The sequence below is a fragment of the Thrips palmi genome, unplaced genomic scaffold, assembly GCF_012932325.1.
Source record: "Thrips palmi isolate BJ-2018 unplaced genomic scaffold, TpBJ-2018v1 HiC_scaffold_16, whole genome shotgun sequence".
NCBI classification, from domain to species: Eukaryota; Metazoa; Arthropoda; class Insecta; order Thysanoptera; family Thripidae; genus Thrips; species Thrips palmi.
The window spans coordinates 16,782,123-16,796,459 of record NW_023144625.1 but is presented as its reverse complement, the minus strand read 5'-3'; the positions used below and the strand labels follow the sequence as shown (position 1 = coordinate 16,796,459).

The 14,337-nt window shown below is 56.6% G+C and overlaps 3 protein-coding genes across 5 annotated transcripts; 1 reads left to right on the top strand and 2 right to left on the bottom strand.

Moving 5' to 3' along the window:
* The first annotated feature begins 87 nt into the window (after positions 1 to 87).
* LOC117642804 (pre-mRNA-splicing factor CWC22 homolog) lies at positions 88 to 4,610 on the top strand. Of its 3 annotated transcripts, none has more exons than XM_034381359.1 (9): positions 88 to 183; positions 579 to 1,592; positions 1,674 to 1,802; positions 1,890 to 2,078; positions 2,164 to 2,338; positions 2,427 to 2,567; positions 2,655 to 2,881; positions 2,969 to 3,491; positions 3,571 to 4,610. In XM_034381359.1, the coding sequence occupies exons 1-9, from the start codon at positions 88 to 90 to the stop codon at positions 4,338 to 4,340; spliced, it is 3,264 nt and encodes a 1,087-aa protein (XP_034237250.1). In that variant the 3' UTR covers positions 4,341 to 4,610. The 3 variants fall into 3 exon arrangements, with proteins under 3 accessions (XP_034237250.1, XP_034237253.1, XP_034237252.1); XM_034381362.1 differs by having other exon boundaries at positions 128 to 146; XM_034381361.1 differs by having other exon boundaries at positions 151 to 289.
* On the bottom strand, positions 4,464 to 5,766 carry LOC117642808. The gene is made up of 3 exons (XM_034381371.1): positions 4,973 to 5,766; positions 4,793 to 4,887; positions 4,464 to 4,710 (listed from the first exon to the last, which is right to left on the bottom strand). The coding sequence occupies exons 1-3, from the start codon at positions 5,290 to 5,292 to the stop codon at positions 4,634 to 4,636; spliced, it is 492 nt and encodes a 163-aa protein (XP_034237262.1). The 5' UTR covers positions 5,293 to 5,766; the 3' UTR covers positions 4,464 to 4,633.
* A 68-nt stretch (positions 5,767 to 5,834) lies between these two features.
* On the bottom strand, positions 5,835 to 9,863 carry LOC117643049 (SET domain-containing protein SmydA-8-like; the record flags this gene model as incomplete). Its single annotated transcript, XM_034381687.1, has 7 exons — positions 5,835 to 6,020; positions 6,364 to 6,431; positions 6,517 to 6,612; positions 7,375 to 7,708; positions 8,155 to 8,412; positions 8,849 to 9,019; positions 9,093 to 9,863. Coding segments are annotated over 7 exons (1,884 nt in total), but the record flags the coding sequence as incomplete, so codon positions are not given.
* Between the last annotated feature and the right edge of the window lie 4,474 nt (positions 9,864 to 14,337).

The window sequence follows — 14,337 nt, the reverse complement described above, 5'->3', positions numbered from 1 at the left end:
AAAATTGAGATGATGGCTCAAACGTGATCTCCTAAAACTAGAGCATCACAGAGAACTTCACCAATAAATCTTTCCTTTAAATCTTAAATGAACGAACAGAACTGTCTGTTGAATTCACAGCCCACTCGAAACGTTTCAAATCCTAGGTTTGTGAGGTTATGTTTGTTATGTTGTGTTTGCAAGGTTAGTTCCAACGCGCCAACGGCGTCTGCGGAAATTTTACAAGAAATAAGATACCTGCATTTGCATAATTGTCTCCAGATATTACTCTTATTCCATTATACCCGTGGTTAGTTGGAATTTTCTCTATTTTATTCATTATTAAGTGAAATCTCAAACCGACACAGGTTTTTTAGAATGAACATAACCTTCAAAACTTTGTAATTCTATTTAGTTCAAGTTTAAACCCACAGTTTTTGTTTGACGTTCCCGTTTATCATTCAATTTTTAATCATCACCACTTAACATTATTTGGTGTACAGGCATTCTTGCCTCTAGGCCGGTTGCATTTCGTTTCATCATATGTAATTTCAGGAGTCATAGCTTCATTTGTTTGTAATTTTTTGTAACTTTTACAGGAAATAACTAAAATGAGCAGCCCTGACTTTGAGGGACGTGGGAAAAATGCCTCTCAATCTGAGGAAAGTGACAATTATGACAGCAATCCGTCTCCTCCAAAGAAGTCCAAGAAAAAGCGCAACTACGATTCAGAGGGTCCTATCCCAGCTAGTAAAGTGCGCAAGGTAGATGCCAGTGAAGAAGAAGAGGGAGAGCATAAAGATGATGGTAGTGTGCATAGTGGCAAAGATCAAGTGTCCAAAGAACGACTTCATGATGAAAAATCCAAAAGCAGCCGAAGAGTCAAGGACAAAGATCAAGAAGAGGAGCGAGGTAAAGAGCGGGACAAAGGCAGGGACAGAGACAGGGATTATGACAGATACAAAGATAGACGGCGGAAAAATTATGAAGAGTATGAAAGAGATCCACCGGCAAACTTTGAAAGGTACTGGGGTGCTGGACCTAAAAGAAGTTCATACAATGACCGAGATCGAAGACGTAGGGACGACTCTGACCGTGACTATGATCGCTACCAAGATCGGAGATCTGGCAAGGATAAAGGAAGGGAAGTCTCGGGGAAGGTCGGGCCACGATACTATGGAGGGAAGGATGATGAGTCTAAACATGTTGAAGAGAATGAAGATGGAAAGGGTCCCTCTAGCTCTTCCAAAGATGCAAATAAAAGTGAAGAAGTCCTCTCAAAACCAGCTGAGAAGAAAATTGTTGACATGCTCACTTCAAGGACAGGAGGTGCTTACATTCCTCCAGCAAAACTTAGGATGATGCAAGCTCAAATTACTGACAAGTCAAGTGCAGCTTATCAACGAATAGCGTGGGAAGCCTTGAAAAAGTCAATTCATGGTCACATTAACAAAGTTAACACAGGAAATTTGGCAACTGTCATTCGAGAATTACTGCAGTTAAATCTTGTTCGAGGATGTGGTCTCCTATGCAGAAGTATCATTCAGGCCCAGGCCGCTTCTCCAACTTTTACTAGAGTGTTTGCTGCCTTGATTTCTGTCATCAATTCAAGAGTATGTTTGTTTGCTTCTCTCTTACATTATTATTGTAATTATGGGATTTATAATTTTTCTGTTTATTTGATTACTTTTCAGTTTCCTCAAATTGGAGAATTACTTGTGAAAAGGGTGGTGATCAACTTTAAACGTGGCTTCCGCCGTCAAGACAAAGCTTCATGTATTTCATCTGCCATCTTTATTGCTCACCTTGTAAATCAGTGTGTGGTCAGTATCTCATATAAATAAAGTACTATACTTATCTTTCCTTAAACATTTCAAGTTACTAACTATGACATGCTTTTTTATTGACAGGCCCATGAACTGCTTGCCTTAGAAATTTTGGTTCTATTGGTTGAGACACCGACAAGTGACAGTGTAGAGGTGGCTATCGCGTTCTTGAAGGAGGTTGTTGATAAATTGTTAGAAGTTGCTAAGAAGGGCACCATGGCAATTCAGGATATGTTACGTAACATATTACATGAAGGAACCCTTGACAAAAGAGTGAGTTTACTTATTATGCTTGCTTCATACTTTTTTTATGTTTTCAGTTGTGCCTTGGTTACTATTGATTTTATTCACCTTCCAGGTGCAATACATTATTGAAACTATGTTTCAAATAATTAAAGTTGGTGGAGCAAAGAAACTTGATGATGAACAGAAACAAAAAGAAGATGAAGAACTTCTTACTTTAGTTGAAGAAGAAGATCAGATAACTCATATTATTAACTTGGATGATGCTGTAGATCCTCAGAGCATTTTAGGTGGGATCACAATACTGTTAGTCTCAATTCAACCTTTTTTTTGTCTTATAAAATATTGTATCTTAATTATTTTTTTTCTTCCTCTCAGATGTATTTAAGGAAGACCCCCAGTATGAGGAGAATGAAGCTGCATATGCCAAACTTCAAAAAGAAATTTTGGGTAGCGACAGTGAGTCTGGTGAAGAAGGTTCTGATGAAGAAGAGGATTCTGATGAAGAAGATAGTGATGGTATGAGAGAGGGACTCACAGAAAAAAATTATTTGAAATTTTGTTAATGTTTGTTCTGGTAATGATCCTTTAATTTTCATATTTTAGGTGAAAAGAAAGCTGATAAAATTATAGACAACACTGAAACAAATCTTGTGGCTCTGCGAAGAACTATTTACCTGACAATTCAATCCAGTTTGGATTTTGAGGAATGCGCCCACAAACTAATGAGAATGCAGTTGAAACCTGGTCAAGAAATGGAAATGTGCCACATGATACTGGATTGTTGTGCAGAAATGCGAACTTACCAAAAGTTCTTTGGCCTCTTAGCCCAGGTTAGTTTGTCAATTATGCAGCGCCAGTTGTTTTCATGTTGTTGTTTTTTTCTAGCAGTTTAGCTAATTTTTTGTTTCTCTCTACAGCGCTTCTGTATGATAAATAAATTGTATATCTCTCCATTCCAACAAATATTCTGTGACAGTTTTGCCACAGTGCACCGTTTGGAAATTAACAAACTAAGGAATGTAGCCAAATTCTTTGCCCATCTCCTCCACACTGATGCTATATCCTGGGAAGTTCTTTCTTCATGCCGTCTTACAGAAGAGGATTCTACATCTTCCTCAAGAATTTTCATCAAAATCCTTTTCCAGGAACTCTCAGAGTACCTGGGATTACCCAAGCTGAACAATAGAGTCAAAGATGCCACTCTGCAAAGTGCATTTGAAGGATTGTTTCCAAGAGACGATCCTAAAAATACTAGATTTGCTATTAATTTCTTCACCTCTATTGGTTTGGGAGGCCTTACAGACGAGCTGCGAGAGCATCTGAAGACTCAACCCAGGACACAGACCGTACCTCTCCCTATTCAGAATGCTGTTGATGAAACAACAAGCTCTTCTAGTTCAAGTGATTCCAGTTCCAGCTCAAGCAGCTCTGATAGTTCAGGTAAGACTTGCACTTCTTCGTTTTCTAATTTTAATCTTTTGTTCTGGCAATGCTAATTTTTGTTTTTGTACCTTAACAGATTCGTCTGATAGTGAAGATGAAAAGAGGAAAGCGAAGAAAAAACTGAAGCAGAAAAAGGGAAAGGCTGACAAGTCAGGGAAGGAAGGTAAGAAGAAAGGCAAGAAGTCAGAGACAAAGTCAGCTGAGGAAATGGAAGAAAGTTTTGAGAAACGGAATAAGAGGGACTTCGACAAAGGCTCTAAGAACCAGGATGATTATGCTAGAAAAAATTATTCAGAAAAGCAGCATAGAATGGAAAATGAAGATTGGAGACAAGCAAGAAAAGATGTGGAGAGAGGTGGTAGGAGAGACCAGCATGATAGGCCTGACAGGAGAGACCAGGGCGACAGGCCAGACAGGAGAAACCCAAATGATAGGCCTGACAGAAGAGACACAAATGAGAGGCCTGACAGGAGAGATCAGGATGGGCCTGAGAGGAGGGATGTGGATCGAGGGGAAAGGGGAAATTTTGGAAGGGGAGAGAAAAAGAGCTTTGGTAGAGAGGAGAAGCGGAACGTTGAAAGAGGAGAAAAGGGAGATCGCAGAGAAATGCAACGAGAGCCTCGAAGAAATGAAGAGTTTGAATCCCGGCGAGGTTCACAAAAGGAATCACATATGAATGAATTTGACAAGCGGCAGAGTGACAGAGAGCATGAAAAGGATCACCGTGAGAGAGAAAAAGAAAAATCTCGTCATACTGACAAAGAAAAATATCAGCAATATGAGAAAAACGGGGATAAGGACAGACACCGGGAAAGGGAACGAGAGAAGGAGAGGCATTATAGATAGTTCATTTTAGATCAACTGATGCTACATCTTTGTAAATAGTATGTACATTTCTATTTGACTTTTTCACTTAGTTTTTGTGTAGGTGTTCATTTTGATGTAGGGTTCAAATCTTTCTCATGCGTCTTATTTTCTAAATCGTGGTTTATTAAAAAAATATAATTTTAAAAACATGAAATGCTGGCTGGAACAGAGGCTTTTTGTTAACAGTAAACTTCTGTTTTAATTTATGTGACAGTCTGAAGTAAATAAATTGAATCAATTTGTAAACTTGTTACTTGTTCTCTTTATTCCCCTTAATCCAAGGACTTAAGGGCGGTGGATGTGATTTTCTGAATATCACATAGTTTTGTTGCTGGGCACTTTTCGGCAGCTGGAAAGTAAAGAGGAAATTCAAAATTTCAGGGAATACAAACTGACTTAAATGCATAGAATTCAATTTAGTGAATGCTTACTGGCGTGGAAGGCGCGGCACTTGCCACACTGTGGCACCAGTTGGCTTGCCATGTCACCCAGGCCAGAGTCCACCTTTGCGGCGACAGCTGCCCACCTGAGAACGGAGTGAAAGGGCAAGAGTGATTCCATAGTCCATGAGACAGAATGACAGACTCCAGTGCACAAGCCACACAACACACCTCTTAGCCTTGCGCAGGGGCGGCGGCGGCGCCTCCAAGCACGCCTTGGTCTTCTTCCACGCGTCCTTGGCCACCTGCTTGCGCAGGAAGACGCCGCGTTCGGCCTGCGGGTAGGCGTGCTTGTGGAACTTGCCGCACTCCTGGAACCACATGCGGCGGTACTCCATGCTGACGAGGAGCTTCATGTCGGGGCGCAGCGCCGTGCGGTCGTACGTGGGGATGAAGGGCTTGGGCGGCGGCCCGGTGAAGACGGTCAGGTTGTCGGGCTTGGGGCCCTGCAGGACGCTCTTCTCCCACTTCCGGACCGCCTTGAGGCTCATCTCGGCCGAGGTCCTGCTCGTCGTGCTGGTCGACGGCGTCGCCTACACCCTCATCGCGCCGCGCCGGGGACACACTTGCTGCCTGCTGGGCCTGCTGCTGGGCTCGGGTAGTGCACAGTCATTTGCATTTTGACGTACTCATATTTGTTTTATTATTTTCTTTATAAATACACCGGTTGCGGTGGCGGGGGAGGGGAGGGGGCCTATTGCCGGACTGCTCGGCAACAAGACCAACAGAGGCACTGGGCGCCTTCGCCTCGGGGCTCGGGGCCGGCGGCGCGCCGCGGCGCTGCCGAGGGGGAATGCACAAATCACACGAGTTCCGAGTCCTGCCAGAGGGCCAGGGCCTTGGTCAGGGCCAGGGGCGGCCAAAAGGTCGTCCGTAGGTATCACAGGGGTGGGGTCCGACAGGTCCGACTGACTGCCGTTGCGCACCGCGCCCTGCCACCCTACAGGCAGGCGATGGCTTCCGCCGGACTGGGGCTGCGGGGGCGCGCGTCGGCGCCGTGCTGCGCGTGCTGCGGCGGCGGGGGCTGCGGTCTGGGCGCGCACGCCTCCACCACGCGAGAGTGAGGGGCGTGAGCGTGAGGGACTGCCGGTGGGGCCGATGGCGGTGGCAGCAGCCTGGCCTGTCGCAGCCGTTCCGCCAGGTCCATCGGCGCGGCGTTGTCCTCGGCGAGGACCTCGTCCGCCTGCTCGATGGCGTGGAGCGCGTCCCCGGCCACGACCTGTGCGCATAGGGAATGCATGGTAGAATGGGCGCCGTCGATGCTCTGTCTCTCTCGCACCAGCACGACACGCCGCGTCAGTGCGAAGGAGGCAGAGCCACGAACGCTGTGCGGTGCGCGGTGCGCGAGGACTTCCCCCTCGTGTGCTCTACATGCGCCTTGGATTGCCGCCAGTCAAGAAATTAACGAGGCAATCTCTCTTCTCTTTCTCTCTCGGGCGCAGGGAGGGTGGTGGGGGCACACCGAGAGGCACGCTGTGCAGACACACATTGAACCGGGGGGCGTCCGCGATGTCCGCGTGCCAAAACACGAAACAGGGCCCCATTGCAGTGGTGCGACTCACCGGCCACAGCTCCGAGTCGCGGCGACACCGCTCCATCAGCGTACAGTGCAGCTCGTACTGCAGCATGCCTGCGACGTGAACCCAAAGAGGGGGCGGTCACCGCCGAGCCCAAAATGCCACTAATCCAGTATTCGATCCCGCGACTCCACGCACCTGAGAGCGAGCAGCTGCCCGCCTGGAGGGCCCGCAGCACCCCGAGCAGCTCGTGGACCAGCGCCTCTTTGAGGCGAAGCTGCTCCTCGGACAACTCTGCAAAGCGAAAAGGGGTATTCGTGGAAACTGTAAATACTGGTCACGACTGCGTAATGTGGGCCCGGCCAGACGAAAAATAAAACAACTAAGTGCAAATGGGGGCTGCGGTGAATGAACAAATCTCAGCACCTTCCTCGAGCTGACACGTTCGTGACTGATAGTCACGCCGAGCTGCCAATGGGGGGGGGGGGCGAAAGGGCGCACGCGGCACGCAACGCGGGGCGCGGAAAGGGCCGAGCATGGGCACGACTACGACTGCGTGATGAGAATATGATGACGATTATTATCAGGGCGAGTTCTATGGCCAGCCCGTCCACCGCGGCCAGCCGCGTAGCCTTCCCTCCCCCGGCCCGTAACTACCCCTCTGCCACCCCGGGCCACCCGGGCCCACCCCCGGCCGACAGGGCAGGGTGGCACTGGTGGCATGAGCTATATGAGTTGGGCAGGTGGGCGAGGGGAGGGGGAGGTGAGGTACGCGCTGGCTCGCGGCCCACAACATAGGCTGGTGCCCTCTAGTGCCCGCCGGCCTCTGCCATGAGGTTCGGCACCCAATGCGCCGACCGCCGCGCCGCGCCGCCAACGGCGGGGCCGCTTAAAGTTTAAAAGTCTCTCAAGTTTGATGGCGCCGTTTGGCTCGCGCGTTACTGTCGCGTTGATGTGACAAATTAGTGGCGGCGAGTACAAAGCGGGCAAAGGCAGGAGGCGGCTGCCATGGGCCTGGTGAGCTTCGAGCTTCCGCCTCCCTCGCGGCTCCCTCACCCGAAAAGGTCATCCCGGGCTTCCGGCCCAGCGACCACACCACGTCCGACTTGAGCTCGACGGTGATGTGGTTGGTGGCGGGCAGCAGGTGGCGGTTGTCCTGGAGGAAGCGCAGGATGGCGCCGGGCTGCGGCGGCACGGCGGGGTTCAGGTACAGCGTCTGCAGCAGGCCGCCCAGCACGGACTGCAGCAGCGTGGCGCGCTCGGCGGGCACGTCCAGCGCGCACCCCGCGCAGCGCCAGGGCCCCGTCAGCGACAGCGGCGCGGTGGGCAGCACCGGGCCCCCGCAGCCCCGCGACGGGCAGGGCAGCGCCGCCAGGAACGTGCCGCCTTCCTGGAAGCCGGGGCGGCCGAGGCCGGGCAGGGGTCACTACGGGAGGGAAGCGGCGAGACCAGCAAGCCCTCCCCCACCCAAATTGTTTACTTATTTCGACCCATGACAAAAAATAACAAAAACACTTTAGTCCAGGGCGGAGCATGGCTCTCGCACAGGGCGGACTGCGGTCGCAATTTGACCGTATCATAATGACCTAACGTCGTAAAATTCCGTACCGGCAAGATAGGGCAACTTTTGAGGGACCGAGTCGAGGTGGGGGAGGGGTGCATGTTACAACACACCCAGCCGCGGGCCGCGGCGCTGGCCGTTTCATTAAAACGCCAAGTGCGGTAAAGAACTAAAGAACCCGCTGCACATGCGAACTCCCGACGAGTGAGGTCGTTTGAGCACACGCGACGTTGCGGTTGCTTCGCATTGCTTCGCATTGCTTTGCTCGTCCTCACCGCGGGGTCTTTGCAGCGACTGCAGGCACACAGGAAGTGCTTGGTGCGGAGCAGGTGCTGGCGGCGCGCGGGCGAGCCCCACAGCAGGGCCGAGTAGGTGACGGTGAGCTCCTGCCCCGCGGCCACGGGCCGGGCCACGCGGATCACCATGTGGCCGCGGGCGTCGTAGGCGTGCCTCGTGTTCGGCGTGCACTCGTGGTTCAGCAGGGCGCCGAGCGGGTACAGGCCGCGGAGCGCGCCCACGAACGGCGTCCACGTCTGGGGGACATTAAAAATACATGAAAGTCTGAAAGTCGGAAAAGCGGGGAAAGAAGGGAAACACAGGCGGGAAACACGGGGTGGAATAGGGGAATTAGAAACAGTCCGCTGTCGTGCCAAAGGACCATGCTGTCGGCGTGCTTGGCGGCGTGCTGGCGGGCCGTCATGCTTGGAAACGCGTCTTGCAGGACGGCCGGCGCCCCACGCCAAGGGCCACGTCGAGGGCCACGTCGAGGGCCAAGGGGGCGCAGGTCCGCCGCGACGCCGTGCCTCGACCATGCCACACTCGTCATTCCGTCACTCGGCGGCAAGGCGGCAGGCCGGCAGGCAAAACGGCCCGGTGGTTGATTACCTGTTGCACTTCATTAAGGCGAAGCGTATTCTTAGGCTTAGCGCTGGCGGTGCTAGCGGCGCTAGCCGTGCTAGCTGTGCTGACCTCGCCGGTGTGGGCGGCGGCCGCGCGCCTGGCGGCGTCCCGGGCCGCGTCCTCCGCGGCGGGCAGCGTCATCCTGAAGGCGTTGGCGTCCATCACGCAGCAGGCCAGGCGCATGAAGCGCTCCTCCTCCGGCTTGGGGCTGCTCTCCAGGCACTCCAGCAGCGTGCCGACCTGCAGGCAGCACCGGCATGACTTCTGCGATTTTCGGCGGCGGACCACGATCACGGACTCTGCGGGCTGTTACCTCGGAGGCGTGCTGCCTGCCGTAGTGGCTCTGCATCGAGGCCAGGATCTCCCTCTGGTCGGGCGGCAGGGCGAGGCAGCGCACGGCGGAGGCGACGCGGAGCAGGACGTCGGACCAGCGGCCGGCGTCGCCCTTGACGCCCCAGCGCCGCAGCAGCGCGCACTCGGCCACGTGGCGGGGGTCGTCCTCGCAGGCGGTGCCCTGCAGCGCGCTCGAGGCGCACACCGGCAGCCTGCAGCCCCGCGAGCACGCCCGCAGGGCCTCGGACGCGCGCGGCTGCAGGCACCCCACGCACACGGCCGGGATGGAGGGGTCGCTCCCAGCGCGCGGCCCCAGCACGAGCGGGGCGTCGACCAGCACCAGGTCGCCGGGGTGCAGGTCGCGGGTGGCGATGACGCCGCGGCCTCCGAGCGGCGACTGCACGATCTCCCAGCACGGCGCGGGGCCGTCGCCGGGCTCGCCGCCGCCATCCAGCACGTCTGGCACGCCGTGACGCTGGAGGCCGTTGGCGCGCAGGTGGCGGGCCATGAGGCGCTTGGTCTCCTCCACGGACCGGCCCATCTGGACCGTGATGCCGATGGCGCGGAGATAGAGCGGGAAGGCGTCCCAGATGGCGTCGCCCAGCCGCGCCTCGATGGCGTTCAGGAAGCCGCTGCTCAGCGACGGGCCCAACCTGGGCGACCGGCCGCGAGCGTCGCCGTCCGCGCCGCCGCCATCCTCCTCGCCGGCGATGTGGCCGATATGACAGCTCTGCGCACTCTGGGCCGACGCGCCACTCGACGGGCCCACGGACGGGCCGCCAGCAGGGGGCAGGGGTGCCGCGCCGAGGGCCGGGAGGGCCGGGGCGTCAAACTGCCGGGGTTGGGACGCCTGCGACTGCCGCCCGACCTGTTGGCCGCAGTCTGGCCGCGGACTTGGCCGCAGAGGGGGCTGAGTCCGCACACGCCCAGGGCCGGGCTGGCCGGGCTGTTCCCGCGGTGACAGCGGCCCCGCGGCCAAGTCCGCGGCGTCGGCACCCCCACCACCCGGCGGAGCGGGCTCTGTCGGCTCTGCCGGCTCTGCGGCCAGTACATCATCATCGTCATTGTGGTCCAAATGACTACGCCCCGCTCGTTGCCCTGCTCGGTGCTCGCTGCTGCCGCCGCTGCTGCCGGGCCTCGAGCTATTCACGGCGACGGGCTGCTCCATCCTGCCAAGCACGGAGCACACATTGTTTCAGTTGATGCGTGATGTGTGAGGCAGTGGCGCTGACGTGGGGTGGCGGCGCGTGGCGGCGCGTCTTGGCACGTCACGATGTATGTATACGCCATCGGGCTGCGCCATCGTGCCATCGCGACCGCCTGCTACCTGACGGGAAACTTTGATGCGATGCCGCCGAAAGGAAAGGAACCCCCTCCACCCTCCAGACACGGCGTGAAATTTCGCTGGCTCCAGAACTCCAGTCACGCGTCATCCCGACACGCGCCTTTTGACTAGCATCAGCGAAAAACAACCGCCCGCCGAAAACCCCGACGATGATGGCGTCAATGAGATTAGCCTTGCGGTGTCGCAGTGTGTCCCGGTCGCCGTGGAAGCCCCAGCGAGGCTCAGCGAGGCGGGGTACGTCCGCGCGGGGTATCGCCGTGGCGCGCGGAGTCTCGCCGGCCGCCCTGCGGGCCGAGGTAGGCAGTCCCGTTGCACAGGCGAGCGGGCGCGCTGCCTACGTCGCACGGCGCTAGGCGCTCCGAGGCGCTGGTAGGCAGCACGCTCCGCGCGGCCGCGCGACGGGCCGGCCAGCCTGGAAGGCGTGGAAGGCGTCCCCCCCCCCCCCAACCTACCCCACCTACCCCACCCCTCCGGGCCGAACCCATTGACCCCGTGGTGTGCTGACACGGGTCGCGGCTGGGCTGACTCGATGCAAGGCTTCACAATGTCCAACACAAGAGCGCCCCGCCCCGCCCCGCGCCGCGCAGGGCCCACAGCGGACAAAAGCGGGGCCGCAAGATAGACGGCGTGCCTGACACGGACACGGACGGGACGGGCCGATCCACTGCGATCCCCTGGCACCGGCAATCGAACGACGAGCCCCCCGCGCCCCGCCCCGATGATCCACCCGCGCGGCCCGGCCGGGCCCGGCCCCGCACTGCTAAAACCCTCGACGGCCTTCAGCAATTGGCCCGTTTTGAATTTCTTACCCCTCTCAACCCCCAAGCTGCTCTCCGCTCTGAAATGGCGTGACAGTGTGACGGAGTGCAGCCGAGCGCCACTCGAGCGTTTGACGCTTGACTTGGACGAGGGCCAGTCGCAGCGCCAAGGCCCAGGCACGCCGGCCACGCGGCCGACTCCACGCACGCCACACACTCGCGGCATTTGTCAGTAATGATTTGGGTTAATGCCCCCGGACACACGAACACACGGATCGACCACATGAATGAGTCCCCTCAGATTCGGGACTTCCCTCTCGGCCGCGCGCCGCTCGGATTGGCGCGGATACGAGCCGAGCCGGGCGGGAAAAGAGGGGGGGGGGACGGTCGGGGCAGGTGAGCTTATTCAGTAACACGCGTGTACGTTGGACTGCCGGGCTGGTCAGAGGATTAGGGAAGCACCGGCAAAGGCTTCTGCCGAGCGATTCCGAACAGTCGCTCTGTCTCTCTCGCACTCGCACTACCCTACAGGACGCTCCATGAGTGCGACAGAGACAGAGCGCTGCCCGGCCGATGGCCACGGCGCCACGGCCCTAGGAAAACAAGCCGCTAACCAAATAAGCAGCTTCGCCCCCGACACTTTGCGTTTTACTTCATCGAGGGGAACCGAGGAACGGAGTCAGGTCGACTCATCTATTTCTGCCTGGCTGGTTCAAGACTTGATTCGTCTGAATCCCAAATCTTAGTCTCTGCTCAGCAAATCAAATCATCTACGACGGCAGTTTTAAAAATATTTTTTTTAGCGCGAGACATAATATGTACATTTCTGTTCTGCATGGTGGATGAATCGTTGACACTGCGGCGCACTTACTTGCAGTGTGCGCTATCCCCGCCGTTGAGGTAGGGCCGCGCCACCGTCGGCAGGCCGGGGCCGTCGTCGTCGACGCCGTCACCCTCGAGTGGAAGCACCGGGGACTCGTCGGGCAGCACCAGGAAGTCGGGGAGCGCCCGAGCGATACGCGGATAGGGGTGTGTCGATGTACCAGTGGGCCAGTCGGTTGCGCCCCGCCCCCCGATTCGTCGGGCTGCTGCGCGTGTTTCCGGGTAGCTCCTTGCTGACGGCACCCTCGATGTGCCCCGAGCAGCCCCGAGCCTCCTGCTGCCTACTCCGCCGAGACGAGTCAGAGACTGCAGCTTCCCTGCCGGCCCGGCTGGCCGCGCGCCGCGCGCTGCGCGCTGGTTCACCGACGAGGACCGGCCGGCACCCCTTCCCCCTCCCCGCCCTCCACCCCGCCAGGGTCCTGACGCCCGGCACGCCAGGGGCGGCAAGGTGCACGTCAGACACCACTCAGCCTGACTCGGCCCAGCGGCCCGGCCGAGACGCGCTGCCAGTGCTGCCAGGCCAGTGGCGGATCCAGAGTCAGCCCAAGGGGGGGGGCAAAGTAGCACTTTTTGCCTACTTACAGGGGCAAATTGGTGCTTTTTGCCTACCTTTCAGGCGGCTATCTAGGGGTCAAGAGGGGGGGGCAATTGTCCTTTTGCCCCCCCCCCCCCCCCCCCCGGATCCGCGCTTGTGCCAGGCCCCGAACAGAGCGGCCAACGCACACGACCAAGGGAAAAGGGGCGGGGATAGTCGGTCGGAAATCGGAATCGGAATGAGAAGTCACTAATTTTAGAGCCAGCTGAGAATCGAAAGGCGGCAGTGAAAATTAAAACGTGGAAGTGAGCGCCCAGGATGTAAGCCGCGCTGGCCGTGCGCCCACGAGGAATGGCGACCCGCGCGCCGCGCGGTCCAGGAAGAGGTGTGTCTCTTGTCGTCTGCTGTCGTGTCGTCTGCTGTCGTGTCGCTCGCACGGCGCGGTTACGCCGGTCTTTTAAATGGAAACATTTTCGCTGCTCCGCATGTCCACGGAAAATTAATGTCTCTTTGTCGTGAATTTGAAAGTCAATTCTTGCTTTGGTTTCGTTTTTATTGGTTGTTTTTTGTGGGCGGGGCAGTCCGTTTTCTGGGCGAATCGAATCGGCGTGAGTCCTCCTCTGCTCATCCGCCAGGCCTGCCACTCGCCGCCACTACACCGCCAGACAAACGCGACGCCACGCGGCTTATCTCGCGGTCCACATTTAGATGTCCGTCGTTCCGTCGGTACACGACAATCAGTTATTCGCGGAGACATCGCGGCGGGGCCGGGCCTCTAGGCCTGGCCGGGCAGCGACAGGCCGAACAATGCCGCCGCGACGTGCCCCGTCCTCGCGGTCCTCGTGGTGCCAAGCAGGGCCGTGTCCGCGACCAGGCCGGCCCCGCACCACCACACCGCCAAACCACGGCCCGGCCCCGGCACACCGAGGTGTATCTCCTTTTAGCCGGGCCACCGGATCCTCAGCCTCGTCACACACGGTCACACCAGCAGCTGCCCTGCTTTACCAGACCTCTGTCGGCAGGGGGCGGCAAGATGGTATCGTGACGTGGGACCAGATGCGACCCTCTGACGCAAACCTCGATTCCACCACACCAAGATCTGTACGGCTCCAGGCCCGGCTGTCAGTTGAACAAAAGACATTTCCTCCTTTCCAAACTGGAAGCGAAAAAATGGAGCAATTAGCATTGACCACGCGCGTCGTGCCGCCAGTCACCCCCAACTTGGCTGCGATCAAGCTGCGCCCCTCCCCACTACCCCCACTACCCCCGCCCCTCGCGGCTCCACCCGATTTAAGTTAAAGAAAAGGTGCGTGGCCGAGCCAATAAGAAGACGCAAGTGTATTTGCGGCGCGCGGCGGTGCTCAATAGAGTGACTGATGCGAGCTGCAATTCTGCAGCTGCCGTTTCGGCGCGGGAGAATGCCCCCCCCCCCTCTCCATTCCCTTTCCCATCGCCCTGTATTGAGTGTGGTACTGGGTCTGTCCGCGCCTGGCCCGCGAGCCAGACACAGAGAGGCAGATTTACAGCGGCGGCAATCGTAGCCAATGAAACGACCGATTAATTGCGAAATGTGGGTGTGGGCCCGCCGAGGCAGTCCCGAGAGGAAAATAAAGTTCAATGCAGTTCTATAAAGGTACAAGATTTATTGAGTGTCTAGCTGCCTATGGCACGAATTAGATTAATCGGCACGAGGTGTTAGTAGATC

Coding starts and splice junctions, on each gene's coding strand:
- LOC117642808 (XM_034381371.1), bottom strand. CDS start 5,292: ATGAGCCTCAAGGCGGTCCGGAAGTGGGAGAAGAGCGTCCTGCAGGGC. Junction 4,888..4,972: donor CCCCTGCGCAAGGCTAAGAG/GTGTGTTGTGTG, acceptor CTCCGTTCTCAG/GTGGGCAGCTGTCGCCGCAA. Junction 4,711..4,792: donor GTGCCGCGCCTTCCACGCCA/GTAAGCATTCAC, acceptor TTTACTTTCCAG/CTGCCGAAAAGTGCCCAGCA.
- LOC117642804 (XM_034381359.1), top strand. CDS start 88: ATGAACGAACAGAACTGTCTGTTGAATTCACAGCCCACTCGAAACGTT. Junction 2,079..2,163: donor AAGGAACCCTTGACAAAAGA/GTGAGTTTACTT, acceptor TTCACCTTCCAG/GTGCAATACATTATTGAAAC. Junction 2,568..2,654: donor TGATGAAGAAGATAGTGATG/GTATGAGAGAGG, acceptor TTCATATTTTAG/GTGAAAAGAAAGCTGATAAA.